Source organism: Sebastes fasciatus, chromosome 3 (genome assembly GCF_043250625.1).
Source record: "Sebastes fasciatus isolate fSebFas1 chromosome 3, fSebFas1.pri, whole genome shotgun sequence".
Classification (NCBI taxonomy): Eukaryota; Metazoa; Chordata; class Actinopteri; order Perciformes; family Sebastidae; genus Sebastes; species Sebastes fasciatus.
This window is the reverse complement of record NC_133797.1, coordinates 4,754,552-4,770,778: the sequence shown is the minus strand read 5'-3', so window position 1 is coordinate 4,770,778 and position 16,227 is coordinate 4,754,552. Positions and strand designations below refer to the sequence as shown.

The 16,227-nt window shown below is 40.1% G+C and overlaps 1 protein-coding gene across 1 annotated transcript in view; it reads left to right on the top strand.

Annotated features, from left to right (window-relative positions):
• The window catches only part of sorcs1 (sortilin-related VPS10 domain containing receptor 1), a 215,061-nt gene that overhangs the window by 114,197 nt on the left and 84,637 nt on the right, over positions 1–16,227 (top strand). The window contains exon 3 of the mRNA XM_074631017.1: positions 3,274–3,373. Coding sequence (XP_074487118.1) covers positions 3,274–3,373 — 100 coding nt within the window. The remainder of the gene's footprint in view (positions 1–3,273; positions 3,374–16,227) is intronic.

The window sequence follows — 16,227 nt, the reverse complement described above, 5'->3', positions numbered from 1 at the left end:
TAGATTGTCCATCCTAACTCATTAATCATATTACCATTGGATAGACACTATTGCCGATTATGGTCTTGAACAGGACTCGATTTGCTCTGGTCTTGACTGCCTCAGGACTTGGCCTTGATCTGGACTCGACTGGACCTGGTCTTGGACTTGACTTGCACTCAATTAAGTTGGACTTGACTACGGCCCTGATTACAAGGGTGCATTGTCTTGTTGAAATAGAAAAGGGCCATCCCCAAACTGTTGGGAGCAGATCTAAAATGATAATAATCTATCTATAATCTAAAAGGAATATACAGAGGTAAATATTGTACACATTCAGAAACGTGCTTAAATATTCTCGAAAGAGTTAATTTGGTTTAATTAAACCATAATTCAACCAAAACTGTGGCTTTATTGTTTCCATATCTGTTTTATTAATTAAGATACATTTTAATTTAAAACTGCAACGCTCCACATATTTCTCTCTTTTTTTTCTCCACATTTTCATGTTCCACTTGTTGCCTTCTAGTTCAACTAGTTCCTTTGAGATTTCTCCAGTGTGGTTAAAGATGTCATACTGTGGATCCCTACAGTGTGCTCTGTTGTATTTACAGTGGTGTTTGGGAAAAAAGGGATGGGGCAACTTGGCACAGATGTTCTCCTCAATTTGCTGTTATACTTCTGAATTCTTCGTTTGTATGCGTTGTCGATTTGGGTATGTTTGCTCTGCTGAGCAAGCTCAATTTGCAGTAGAGGTGTAGCTAGGGGGGACCGCACAATCCCACTCCGAAAAACTGCATTTAGCCAGGCCGTCTTTTCCTTCAGAGCATCACATCAATGGGATTCAGTACCAGAATCAGAGAGTCCTCATCATATTATTTATTTAAGTGTGACCTTAAGAATTGGCTTATTGAGAACCAACAATGTCAACACACAAACGGACTGAAAAACAGCTTCAATCCATGAGAAGCTTAATGTCATTTATATTTATTTTAGACAGAAAAAAGGTTAAGTACCGTGTGGTAATTTGTAAATAATAGCAATAATCCACAATTAAAACCCCGTACTTTATTCATTCATGGAGCCGTGCAAGTCACTCCATTTCCTACAACACGGTCCTGTAAATATTTCAGAATAAAAGTCTTGTGTTAACAAATGAACGTATTCTGTCTACAGACATAACCCTTGAATGAAAGCAGGAAGTGTTAAAGTGATAAATCTTTACTTTTATTCATGTCCGTGACATATTCTACAGATGCAGACATTGAAACTGTAGTAATGTTGCTAGTATGATGTCAATATACTGTCAAAAGATCATTTTCACTGTCTGTTGTTGCTGTGAACCGCGTGCGGCTCACGGTGAAAATAGGCGAGACTTCGAATCTCTAGAAGAGACGCAGCTGACTACAAGCAAATTGAGCAATAAGAAAATTATGACAACTTGTGGTTGCTGGTGAACAGCCAATCAAATTGTAGCGGGGCAACAGGCAATCAGCCCCACTTGGCATCAATCAGATATGTGCCATTGATTTTCATTACCAAATGATTTGGGCATGCATGTTGTTGTTTTCCCACACTCGGGGCACTTGACATTGCAGCCTCTTGAGTCAATTGCAGTTAAAACACCATTTTACCTAAATTGAAGAATATAATAATGATAAATAACTGAGTAAATTTAATGTCATCCATTAATCCAGAATTGTATTAATTCCTAGGTTACTCAGTCAGTATCATTAAAACCAGAGCTGTCAAGTCCGCTTATTATAAGCAACTTTGGGCTTGTTTTCCTGAACAGTGGCTTACAAATATTGGTAGTCGCGGTTTGCGTTTTTTAGCTTGATTCTAAAGTGTAGTAGTTTATTTGGGCTCCTGTCTCTCTCCTCTATATCGGTCTAGTTTGTCCTGTTGCAGGATCCGTACAGAACCCCGATTCCTCCACCCCTCCCCTTCCCCCCCACACACACACACAGATAACTGATGGTCACTCACCGGCACCCCCGCCGCCACTCAGAGTGTTGGTGGTGTTGTGAGAAATCTTCGCGGTTGATGGAGTATAGCTAACAATGCCAGGTACTAAGTGAGTGAAAAATGGCAAAAAGTACAACAAAGACTGGGAAGAAGAGAGTTAATTCAAAGATTGGATTCGTCCTCAGGTGGGGAACGATTCGAAGGCAGTTTGCCGTTTTTGTGAGAGTTTTTGCTGAAGAAATGCAGCACCGTTCTCCTCAATCAGGCTTACCAACACTGGATTCACAGTCTTTGCAAAAATGCAAAAATTAAACGAAATGCACAATTTAATTTGAATGTTTAAAAAAAAGCTAAAAGCTAAAAATTAAATACAAAAATGAAATAAAATGTTCAACGTCTTAAAATTTAGTCAACATAAAAAATGTAAGGTCACAAGCTAAAAAATGGAAGCAAAAATTACATGAAACGTTCAACTTCTTTAAGTTTATAATAAGAAAAATGTAAAGTTACAAGCTAAAACTGAAATACAAAACTGAAATGAAATTTAATTAAATAAAATACAATTTTAATTTAACAAAAGTAATGTTAAATTACAAACCAAACATGGATGCAAAAATGCAATGCAGTGCAAAAAATGAAATGAAATGCATGCAATCCAAAATAAATTCACACATATTGTGGTAGGGAGGTAAGGTCGCTTGTTTTGCTTTTTTTTCCGGGGGGAGAGTTTCTTCTTTTGGGCTTGTTTCTATAGACTTGGTAGCTTGTTTCTCTCGTGAGATCTGGCAACACTGATTAAAACCATCCTTTTTTTTTCTGCTGCCAGCAGATGGGCAAAGCCCCACTTGCCCCAAACGTCCTGTCATCTCTATGTGTTTAAGCTATTTACATTTCTGCATGCATGGCATAAAAACTCCCCGTACAGTGTGTTTATTGTACCTGGCAGGTAAAAAAAAATGTAATTCTGATGCTGTTTATTTTGTTCGATGGTGTTTGAGAGCTTTATTTCTGAGCATGTTCAAATTCCACTAATATTATTTAAATTTCAGTATCATTTGTGTGATTGCATTGTTACGGACATCTGGAGGAAACAACTGTGTGCGTTGTTTATGTGGATTATAAATACAGCAGCCGAGGTCGCCACACAGTGACCGTAATGATGTGGCCCCTGTTCTCCCGCCGGGATTCTTGTTGCTGCATTGAGCACAAAAGGGACTTAATTACGTCAGTGCTCTTTCCCCTCTCACGCTGAATCCTCGAGGGGGACTTTTAATTGCAACAAGTAATTCATCAAGTGTTCATCAGACCTTTCTGATTAAATTTCAGGTCAACTGACTACGGAGCAACGTACCAGAAGCTGAATGACAAAGTAGGAGCGAAGACAATACTCAGTTATCTGTACGTGAGTCCCAACAACAAGAGAAAGGTAATGTTCTTCTATTGTTTCCTTTGAATTTGATAATTGTCTTGTTTGTGTGCATTGCTCTTGTTTCCTCTTCACTGTTGGTCTGATATGTATGGAGGACCACAAGAGACGTAATAAAGCATTTAATGGATTAATAATTAATTAATAAACTTGTTTACAAATGTATTTATTAAACTATGAATAAATGGACTAAATTACAAAATAATTCATTATTTGACATTTTAATGGGCAATAAAAAGAAGAATTATAAAAATAACATACAAATGAAAAAATGTATCCATCAATAAATATTCAAATTAAAAAGGGATTTACAAAAACAACATAAAACAGTCAATTAAAAAATTTTAAAATTTAAAAATACATTAAAAATGTCATAAATAAATAATGGAATTTAAAGAAAAAAATTAAAATGCAGTTTAAAAAGATAAATGATTAATTGGATTCACAAATTAAATTAAGAATACAGGTTTTTAATCAGGCATTTAAAAGGGCAACTTATTTTCCCATTTGCATTGGCATTAATTCATTTATTTTTAAATGATGTACTTATTGACTGTTCAATGGTGTTTTGTAAATCCCTTTTTAATTTTAAACTATTTATTGACGGATTAATATTTTATTTGCAATTTCTTTTTATAATTATTTTTATTGCCCATTAAAATGTCAAATAACAAATTAGTTTGTAATTTAGTGCATTTAGTCGCAGTTTAATAAATACATTTGTAAACAAATGCCTATTTTTATTGTAATTAGTTATTAATCAATTGAGTGCTTTATTACTATTTATTTGCCTCTTGTGGTCCTCCTTAGATATGCGGTGTACTAAGTCAAATAGAGGCATGACTCATCGTTTGATGACTGTCTTTCCCTCTGCCACTCTCTGCAATGCCAATAAGATACATGGAACAGTATTTCATTTATAAACATGTGGAATCCACCTAGACAGTAAGCTGGGAGCAAATACTCTCTAAAATGAATAGATCAACTATAGTTTCTATTCTTCTCTCTGTCTTTCCTGGACTTAATCAATTATAAGCCAGACTTGAACCAGACAAGGGGTGGGTTCATATTTGAAGCCATTCCTTCAGGCGGTGCCCCTGCATTTTGCTGGGTTTGGGTCAATTGATGGTTGGAACCATCTGTCTCTGTTCACTCCACAGTTTCACCTCTCTCCCCTTACACGACTCTAATCAGGAAGGGGTCATTTTCTCTGAGTTAATTATTGTCTAATAATGAAGATGAAAAGCAGCCCCACCTCGGTTTTCAGAATCCCGGCCGCTCACCTGATCCAGTTAGGCGGTCTGTCAGTGATTGGGACATCCCCGAGGTCAGTTAAAGGTGTCGAGCCAGCCGATGAGACATATACGCTACACGAGGAGGCTGGAATGTTCTTCTGTTGTTATCAGGGGAGGATTACAACACAGTCACACTCAATATAGATAGATAGATGTATACTTTATTTATCCCGTGGGAAATTAGGCATCCAGCAGCTTATACGATACATTCGAAACACTGATACACACAAGGACAAAGAATAGATGTATGCATACGAATAAAAACACAGCAGTGAAGTGATGGTCTAGCCACCAGAACTACAGAGAGCTGCCTCTGTAATAGAGTATGTGCTAATGGAGGTGATGCGAATGTAAGGTGATTAAAAAGTAATTAAAAAAAGTGCAAGGATAATATAAAATACAAATTGAAGATAAACATATGAACAAATACAAATGCAGATTGTGCATAAGGCTAACATAGCCAGTGATGATGCATTTTGCAATCTAAGAGAAAATACATTCAGTATCAAATCGTTTGTGCTTTAACAGCCATATAATATGTAGATTAGTAGATTAGTGTGTGTCACCTGAATTTTTTAAATGATTCCCTGCCCATTTCCTCTCCTATTAACATTTTGATTCAGTTATGTTTGAATATTTACGCTTTCAACTAGAGGTCCTCGGGTCTAGTCTAGTAATGGGCCATCCATCCATCTATCCATCCATCCATCCATCCATTTTCCAACACTTATCTGGGGCAGGTCGCTGGCAGCAGGCTAAGCGAGGTAGTCCAGACATCTCTCTCTCCTGCAACATCTTCCAGGTTCTCCTGGGGCAGAGGTCAGCAACCTGTGGCTCCGGAGCCACTTTAGCTCCTCGCCAGTGACTCCCTGTGGATTTTAAAAAATGGAAATTAATAACTGTTTTTTGTTTACATTTTAATTTTTATTTATCATTGTTGTAGGTCTAATGTACAACGGAGTATTAGGGCCACATTGAGGAAAAAAAAAAAATCTGAGATTTTGAGAATAAAGTCATAATATTATGAGAATAAAGTCAAAGGTTTACGAGAAAACATTCGTAGTATTATAAGAATAAAGTCATAAGTTTAAGAGAAAAATGTCGTAGTATTATGAGAGTAAAGTCATAATATTATAAAGTAGTAATTTTACGTGTTATTTTCTTTTTTATGGTAAAGTTATGACTTTATTCTCGAAATTTTCCAACTTTTTTTCTCGCAATATAACGACTTTATTCTGAAAATCTCAGATTCTTTTCCCTCAATGTAGCCCCAATACTCCGTTGTACATTTCCACTTTGGCCCTCACTGTATTAGACTTATATACTATATACTTAGACTATAAACTGTGTTACCTTCATCACAATGATCAAGTGTTTTGTGGCTCCAGACAGATTATTTATTTATTTATGTTTTTGCCTAAAAAGGGTCTTTTGATAGTAAAGGTTGCTGACCCCTGTCCTGGGGGATCAGAGGTGTTTTCATGCCAGATGATATAATCCCTCCAGCATGTTCAAGGTCCATCCCGGGGTCTCCTACACTTGGACTTCCCTTTAAAGAGAGGCACCCAGGAGGCGTTCTTATCATATTCAGCAGTGGATCTACTCCGAGGTCTCACCAGAGGTCTGAGCTCCCTACCTACCTACCCCTACCTCTGGGGACTGCCCATAGTTCAGATGGCCGATTACCGCAAACCCATTTGTCCGACGGCCCGTTGTCCCGAAAACAAACAGCCACCGTTCCTAAGCCCCATTGCTCTGAAAACACACACTCTCCCTGCAACAAAAAGAAACCGTAAAGAAGACTCCTTCCCAATGCTGAAGTGAACCTGGATGGATGAATGTAATGATCAAAAGCCAGTTAGTGTTTTAATAATTTCTCAGCTGGTATGGAGTTGGATGAGGTTATGGAGGCGAGGTCCAGTAGCACATTATCAAATGATGAGTGTCAGCTAATCTTTCTGCACTCCGGTCCATTTGGATCAATTTACTTAGGTTTCATTACAACCCTGGTCCATTAGGTTTTTTGTGGGGTTTTTTCCAATAGTCTTTTGTCATTTGTCCATTTTTGGTTCATATAAGACGCTCGTGGGTCCAAACATCCTCGCCCGACCCCAAAGGATCTCTTTTTACCCTCGTCTGAACTTGTTGCATCCATCTTGGTTTTTGCAGCAGCTGGAGAGAGCATTATGAGAGAGGAGTTGATGACAGTTTTTATTTCAGATATTTTTTTTTAACTCCCTTGTAGCTTTTCCATTGTGCATTATTTGGCACATAACTCTGGTTCACTGTAATTTGTTTACAGTTTTGATTGTCCATCCATTAGCTATACCCGCTTATTCTTTAGAGGGTTTCCGGGCTGGAGCTAATCCCAGCAAACAGCTCTTTAGTTTAATTGATTATTTTCACTAAGTATGGGGCCTCTTTAGCATGCCAATAAACAGCACCCACTGAAGAGTGAGAGACTGAGGTAGGAATGTCCTTCTTCAATTGCCATTACTTGTAGATTGGATTAACAGTGCATGCATGTTCTGCTGTGGGACCTTGGCACAAAAACCCAATGAAGAGGTTCTGAAGCTTTTCTAATGAGGCAGCACTGCAGAGACCATGAAAGGACAACAGCTTTTGAGTGCAGGAAACCAACTAGCTCAACAACACCAGGCCTCAGTTTTAAACACACAGAGCAGCGAGCAGATGAAGACCTGCAAACAACTTGACAGGTTGTTAATATCTTTTAACACACTACAGGGGCACAGAGGAACACTTAGACACACAAGTACACAAACAAAGCGACAAACACACATGCACACCAACAGGCTCTCAGATATAGCCTACACACATACAAACACACACACACACACACACACGCACGCACACACAGTGTCTGCCTTTGTCTGTCTACTATCCTCACATCTATCTCATATCAACCTCAGTTACATTCACACGCAGGCAAGCATTCCAATTATCTTTGTCTCACGCACGTTCACACACCCTTTGTGGGTCTTATTTCTCTCTTACATGCATAGTGTCCCCATGTTGCCAAAGCATGACATTTGTAAAAATACAAACTAAAAGTCTACAGTATAGCTGTGAGTCTGAGTCTGTTATAATTATCCTACATGCAAGTAGAAATAATTGGTTGATGGATGAAAAAGAGAGACACAATTTGCTGTTCTCGGGTTCTTACCACAAGTCTGATAAAAAAAAAAAAAACAGTTCAAAAGTCCAAAGTGTTTATCCTCTGAACAGTGTCCATTTTAGGACATCTCAGTCTTAGCTCTTCAGGCTCAGCCCTACAATGTTGGATCGCAGGCTGTTCTCGTACACCGTTCGTAGCTATACCTCCGAAAAGTGAATGCAATGTAATTCGTATACATCCCACACAATCAATTGGTATGCAATCAACGTAACTGTGAACAAGGAATATCTAAAAGTACAAACAAAGATGCAGGAGAGAAACTAAACCACAGAGATTCGGTTATTAGAAGCTACAAAAGTACTGAGAGCTGAGACTCTTAAAAACATCTTCATCTCCGGTCTTCTACAGTTGAGTCTCGCAACACACGCTTGTTTGAGGGAGAAAAGGGGGGGTCTTAACGGGTCGCCTGCAGTCGGCGAGATATCACCACAATCCACTTGGAGAGTGCACTTTGGCCCCAACGATGCGGCACGCTAAAACTGGTAATGGAAACGTAAATCCGCGCAGCATGGTTTGAGTCAGCGCAGCCAAAAGTGCCAATTGGAAACGCCCCATCAGAGATCTTGTCATCAACTAAAGTGCTGGACGAGAACATTTGGTTGCTGTGTGAAAATCAGGAGATCACCAAAGACGGGCATTTATCTTGTGTGGACGATGAATGTGTGCAGCAAACCTAATAGCAATCCATCCAACAGTTGTTGTTGACACGGTGGCGCGGGCCTCCCTATGGCAGCATGCACACAGGCGTTTATGTTCAGCCCGTTGTTCGTTGCAATATTCTCCAAAACGCCAGGAGGCGTACAAAGACAATATTCTGTGGATAAGCAAGAAGTCAACGAGGGATTACCGAAAAATAAAGTAGGCTGCGTGGCAACAGTAGTAAACACTAAACACCCACGTATGTACCGCCAAACTTTAAATTTGTGTACTGAAATTATTACTGTTGCTTACCTCCACGTCTAAACTACTTTCTGTCTCTCGGTGCTTCCCCCTCGGGTCACCACCCTTTCCATGAGAGCTTTTTTTTTAGCTTTTACAAAACTCTCTCTCATATTGTGTTGCCTATTTCTTTCCAAGTATTTAATGTCATGTGACTGTCCCTGCGGTCTCTCAATTCGACCGTTGTTGAGATGTCTGTACAGGCCAACCTGCGTGGCCGGTCTTCCATCGAAGGCATCCATGTTGAAATGAACAGCGCAGCACGTGCAGCCGGCGCGTAGTTACAAAAATTCAGAGGTGAGCAACGATGACGTAATTTTCTGGCGCGCTCAGCTCGGCTACGGCGACCATAAACCAGACTTGTGACAGACAGACAGATTAATTGAGATTGCCATCCTAGTGTGGCTAAAAATCAAACACAAGTAAACATAATTCAGAGAAACATGGATGGAGGAACTTTCTCACTCTCAAACACACACAGACACAAACTCTGTTCTTCCCACCCATATGCAGTTAATTCCGAGCACACAGCTTGCATGTTTGCGAGGGAGGGTAGCCGAGACTGCAGGTTCGTCACTCTCGCTGTCACCCCCGGCCGGCATGGCGCCATGTGACTGCTGCTAGTGGCAGACAAAAGCCCCTCTCTTCACCCAGTAGTGGAAGTAAATCAGGCCTCTGTGGCTGCGGGGGGATAGAGGGAGTTAAGCACTGGAGGACGGAGGAGGGAGGAAGAGAGAGAAACTGCACGGGGAGCGAAAGAGAGATACGAGAGGGGGGGAAAGAGATAGCAAATAACTGACAGAGAGCAAGTGAGCGTGGTAGAGTGGAGAGGGGGAGGAAAAGTGTGACAAAGCAGAAAAAAAAAGTAGAGTAGATGGCCCAGGGGTCAGCCATGGAGAAAACAGTCTGACAACACAGCAATTACATCAATTTTCATATTGTGGCTTCACGCTGAGCCCGTACATGAGAGAACGCATCTCGAGCACACATTAGGGGAAATGATTTTGGGTTTTAGCCTGAGATTTTGTGTGAGAGCACATTATTACAGTAAATGGCTAAGGATGGTGAGTGCTGGTTGAAAAAACAACTGACAGGCTCATACAAATGGGTAATGCCTCTAATGGTTTGAAAACAAAGAGGAATTTTTCAGAGCAAGCATATGAGTGACAGATGGATTCAGTCTCTGCTACTTTACACTCAGTCTGCGAGTTCTCTTTAAGGAATACACAACTGCTTTTTCTCAAGAATGTATTGACTAAAACACAACGGCTGCATGTGCTCCGGTGTTTTCCCGGCAAAGGCCTCGATTGTATTTGTGTCTGCTTCTCGTCTGTGTGAGTGTGTGTTTGCATGCACGGCATTCAGAAACAATTACGGCCTTGTGCGGCGGCGGCTGCGACAGGCAGGTGGGTGGAATATGAATTCACCTCAGATGAGGCCTCTCCCACTGTCGAGCTTCAAAGACTCTTGTTTATTGTCTCACTTTTGGATACAAGCTCCGACTTAAAAGTGAACTTTAATATTTCATGTCCTCGAACTGTCCTCAAAATGGCAATGACAAAAAAAAAAGTCTAGCAGAGAGACAATCAGAAGAAAGGAGCGCTCAAAGACGTACAGTATGATGCAAACACTCGGAGGAATTTCACACACAAATACTCATATGTATTATATCATATTATATTGATGCCTTTCTCTGCGGTAGCGGTGAGCATCGCCGCACAGGAAGTGCTCGGCTTGATTTACTGTACCCAATGACCAACACATCTCTCCTCTCAGTTCACGCTTTTTTAATTGAATTTGATAGGTTTACAATATTTCCCTTTGCTTTGGCATTTTCTGTTAGGGGCGTCCATAGTCGAATCTGATTGGTCAAGTCAGTTACCTATTGTCAACTCATTGATATCATATTCTAAATTGTGACATTGGCTCCCATTTTTTCCACAGCACACAAACGAGCTGAAACACCCGATTAAACAATTTGTTTAGAGTGCTACAGTCCTAAAACCCAGAAATGAGTTAGCATTTTAGGACTTCCGGTTCCCTCGTCTGGAAGTCTATGGGTTTTTAGATAGATGCCTGAAATAAGGTCTGTGGTTAATACTAGCTGAAGAGATGTCAATGTTTTCTACTACGAAATAAATGAAAATCAATAAATAGCACACTATTTTTAAATTTTGAGACCTTTAATAAAGGCTTCAAAAATCAAATTATCAATATAATAAAACTAATTATTTTAATTATTATAAATAAAAAACAATAAAATTACATTTTAAAATAAATATAATAAAATAAATGATACATTTATGCTCAGAAATAAACCACTTTGGATGTTTGATTCATGTTAAAAGTCACTTTAACTAATGAAAATGTAGAAAAGCAAATATTTTAGATTTATCGACGGTCCGCATTCATTTCGGGACTGTTCTGGGAGGATGGTGAAACAAGTTAGTTGAGAGCCCTGCTTTATGTGTCTAAAAAAAAGGCAGTTGATAACAAGTGGCTAAATAAGACTACTAAACGCCATCACGCCGACTCGTCCTCCTTTACAGCCTCGTTGTGTATACTCGCACTCATGCGACCATGGTGTAGTTCGTTTATAGCCTAACGTTAGATTTTTACTTCTGCCGATGGTATTCGCACTTCAAAAATCATAAAATTCTTGTTCATTTGTGGAGATTATTTTACGGAACAAAACATAATAAAAGTATCATGAACATTTGTTTGCCACAGAGCTGAGATTCTGCAATATACCAAAACCCATAACCATATGTCTTATTATCATTCTAATTTATTTTGTAGTAGGACATGTTCTCCGGGCCCGGCGCCATGAGGGGACAGCCCTGTTTGTTGTGTGTAGGTGTGGCGCTGTGTCCGAAGGACTGAAACTGAAGGAGATCAATGGACAGACTGCCTGCTTGCTTTTCATGGTTGTAAATATAACTTTCAGCCCTAATTCCCATAATTCGCTTTTGATCGTGATTAGTGCAAACTGCGGTGACAATTACATTGTGTTTCCTGTGGCTCCTTCACAGTAAAAGTCACCCAGTTTTCAACCACATTTTGCCAGTTGAACACTTTTAATGTGAAGCACCAGCAGCATGTTCTGTGGGCATTTGCAGTAACTTCATATTCTGATACAGCATGGGAATGGTGGACTATTACACTGAGAGGTAATTATGAATATAAGTATATTAAAGGGATATTGCAGAAAAAAATGCAGGCCATAAAAAGTATTAAAAAACGGATTTGATTTAATTAAAATCCTGGTTTGTTACATACTCTAATTTATAGACCTTTTACACAGAAGACATGTAATAATAATAATAATATATTGGATTTATATAGCGCTTTATATTAATCTCAAAGACGCTTTAACATAGTCGGGGGAAAAACGGTGTGAGACAGACAGACAGGAGACGAACGACAAAATGTAGGCATGTAGACATGTGGACTTGTAACAGTAGGAGCAGGTGTAAATAATAATGTTAATGATGGCTGAGTATAGTTATTGGGCTGTTTCAGTTTCAGTGTCCTGATGTTGTGCATGCTGGCTCACTGTCTCGGCTTATGGGACACTTCAGTAGAACAAACCAACCATTAATGTTATTGGTAACACGTGTTTAATGCCTGCTATGAAACCATCTTGGAATATTAATTGAGCCAATTTGTAGGAAACAAATTATGTCAAATTCAGAATTTAAAGGCAAACAAAAAGTGCAAAAAAAGAGAGGAATTTTCAAAGATTCTAATGTTTTAAAAATGTCTTAAAAACACCGCTCACAGAGAAAACAAAAGTAAAAGCAAGCTTTATATTTTCACAGTTTAATCAATATTACGATTGAAGATTTGAACAGACAGCAACCCACTGATGTTGAGACAGGCTTATGAATTCACCAGTTACAGACATACTTTTCAGTGTGCTGAAAATTTAAATGTGCCCAACACTAAAAAACAAACAAAAAAAACATTTTCAAATCATGTCATGTGATCAGATTTTCAGTAATTATCAAACATAATTCTGACATTAGGATGATAACAAGTCAAGCACAATATATTATGATAATAAAACAAACCATTTTTTGACCTTAAAGTGGCAGTAGGCAGTATATTTTTGGAATCATTGGGCAAAAATTCCATAATAACCTTTCAGCATATTGTAATTCAAGTGTTCTGAGAGAAAACTAGACTTCTGCACCTCCTCATGGCTCTGTTTTCAGACTTTAGAAAATCTAGCCTTTGACCAATCACAGGTCATTTCATTGAGAGAGAGCATACCTATTGGCTCTGCTCCGGTCATGTGACTGGAACTTGGCGTTCCTTCACCAGATTTCACAATGGTGGTGGCGTCACAAACTTTCTCATTTTACAGCTAAATAGTGCACTACAAGATGATTCTGAAAACATCTGAGGAGAGAAATAGGCATTACAGTAACAGAATATTGATTCATATTTGATCTGCGCTGCCTAGTTTGACCGTTTGTTCGGAGTTTGTGAGTGATTGACAGCCGGCTCTCATAGACAGCAGATGGACAGCAGACCTCAGATCAGCTCACACGGCTTGTTTTCCTCCGGTCTGTGAAATCTTGCAGATGCCGTTAGGAGCACCGGAGAACACAGAGGAACAGGATTTTTTTTCAGGTTACCTGTTTCATGTACTACTGTCAGGGTATAGTAGTGACCGGTTTATGAAAATAACTTTTTTGAATCATATTTGCTCCAATCTCGCCTACTTCAGCTGTAAAATCTGATATAGAATAAATAAAGAATAAATAAAACAAGAATAACAACTTGGTATTATTAATTTAATTGCGTAGAGAATGCAGGTATGTTACTGACAGGACTCAAGGGGAACAATATGAGACCTGGATTGTATTTTAAGGTTAGTAAATATCAGATCTGTTTCATTTTGGCAACAGCTCCATAGTCCAGGTGTGAGGAGCGAAGAGGACGGGCATGCAGAATTTTGAAATTACATAGAGTTCAATTCATTAAATCCAGATTCTGTGTTCTGACAAGCAATTATAGAGTAATGAGCGGGAAAATCATTGTCACATCTCTGGCTTCACAATAATGTGTCCAAACCTGCTTTGGTCTTTAATAAGCATTTTGTTTTAGGGAGATCCCTTCTGCATGACTGCGTTCATCAGAAAAAAAACAAACAACATCTCACATTTCTCCGTCACATCAGCTAATGGATGAGGTTGAGACTGTTACAGCTGAGAACTGTTCGTCTGAGGACAGATTTACTGCAATTTCAATGACAGCATGAAAAATAGGAGATATTCCCTCTTGAGACTGAATGCATCGAGATAAGAGTTGTAGCTTATTTTATGGGAAACAGATATTGAAAAAGGTAGAAAAGAACTTTGTACTTTAAACATAAAACGCTGCACGAACTAGCCGACAGCAAAATCATGGAGCTGTTCCTGATTAAAGAGGTCATCACGACACATGCTTACTTACACCAGAGCGATGCCACCTGGTGCGAGAAACAACATATGGATATCAACACATCCTTTAACAGAGGAATAAAGCAGGAGGAAAAGGGAGGTGAAGTGTCTCTTTGTCTGCCGGCCTTTTAAGGACATAACGCATGCCAAATGAATCACGGTGAATCAGCCATGCTTTGCTGGCTGGAACGCTGCGCTAACGGATGATGGTTTCGTTTGAGTTGGTGGGGTATGGGGGTGGCGTCGGGAGGTGGGGGGTGGAGGGGGAGTTGGTGATGCTGGGAGGGGACGCAACATCTGTCAGCCCTAAGGCACAATCTCCAAATGGCTGCGACGAGCAGAGAGGCAAGTGCCCTGGAGCCCGCGAGAAGACACAGCGACAGAGGAGGAGAGACAGGCCGAGAGACACAAATACAGATGGACAGAGAAATGGAGGGGAGACGGAGACAGGTTGACAGGGTGTGAGACACGGAGATGGAAGAGGGGAGAGAGGGGAACAGGATTTGTAAAGAAGATGGGATGGGTAAAGCGAGGTGAGCAGTGGGATTCCATCAATATTCTTTTACTTGCCTTTACAGGACATTGCCCTCTTTCTCAGCATGGGAGTGGAAGGCTGTACAATACAAAGTGTCCGACACGGCCCCGGATAAAGGGGACCTGAATTCCCCCTCCAAAAAGCATTAACCCAAAGTGTTCAGAATAAAAGCATCCACAAAATGTCATATGTGGTTACGTTATTTATTAATGATCACCGTGAAGAATTTAGTATTTCAGCAGCTCGACACAGCTCGAGATGTCTAAAGTGGGAATGCTGCTGGTTAATTATCTAAACGGATCCTGTTTGTCTTGTCTCTGTTCATTCACAAGTAATGAATCTGCAGCTCTGTGTTTTCATACACAGCTTGCACGCCTTTCAACTTATGTACCACGCCATACGGCGCTCGCTATAGATGGAAACCCAATTATACCAAAAGGCGGAAACTGACACGTTACCGTTTGTCAGGTCTGGCAGGAGGTTGGGTGAGCTAAAATGTCAGGCAGTGTTCAATTAGGCCCGGCTTAAATGCCTCCGATCAAGAGACAGAAGTTGCGTTTAATAAGACGGATCCAAACCGCTGAAAGCACCTGGTCGATGCGGTAGATGAGGCGGCGGGAAAAGAGAAGTAATAATCATGAATATGTGTATCCACTCTTTTTCATTTATGTCCTCCACTTATAGAGCCACGTAGCAGGGAGCCGATAGCTAGTGTGCATCATGAATATTCATGGGAAGAAGTATGGCGAGAGCGATTTGATTTGCTACGTGCTATTGATGGACACAGTTTGCTGTTGACACGGTTCCGCATGGATACGCAGGCCGTCTGGTATTTGAGGGGTACAGTTAACTCATTAGTAATAGCCTACTGCCAGAGTCCCCTTATGTCTGGTAGCATCAGCTTTGTTATTGTTAACCATTTTTATTTAGTGGAAGCTGACAGTGAATGACAGTGGCATGGTTGTCTACAGGTGTATGTGCTTATTATTATATTAAAGGGGAAAAAAATGCCACATTTTCTGTGGATGTCTAGTGTCCAGATGTTCACTGTTGATGGTAAATGTAGTCCACTGAAGCAGTTAATTCCTCAGTGCGTGCTATATTGACAGAGAAAGTGGAGTTCTCTCGGTTCTCCTGCTCGAGGAGCTGTGTCTACGTGTACCAGGATGCCTTGCTTGCGAGCTACTGATGCCCAGCCAAACAATAGTGTAGCCGAGTTGTGCCTATACTCGAGGCCAGGGTCTGAAATTAGCACCCGCCACCCAATAAATGCGGGTAAATTGTTGGCAGTGGCGGGTGAAATCATCAGGACACCCGCCACTCTGACAGGCAGGGAAAACGCTAGAAATGGGAATAGAGAGCCGTAGTTGCCCACTTTCTTGGCATCTCATGCCTCCCTGACTATCGATTTCTGTTATTGATGCTTTCCAACAGTTACG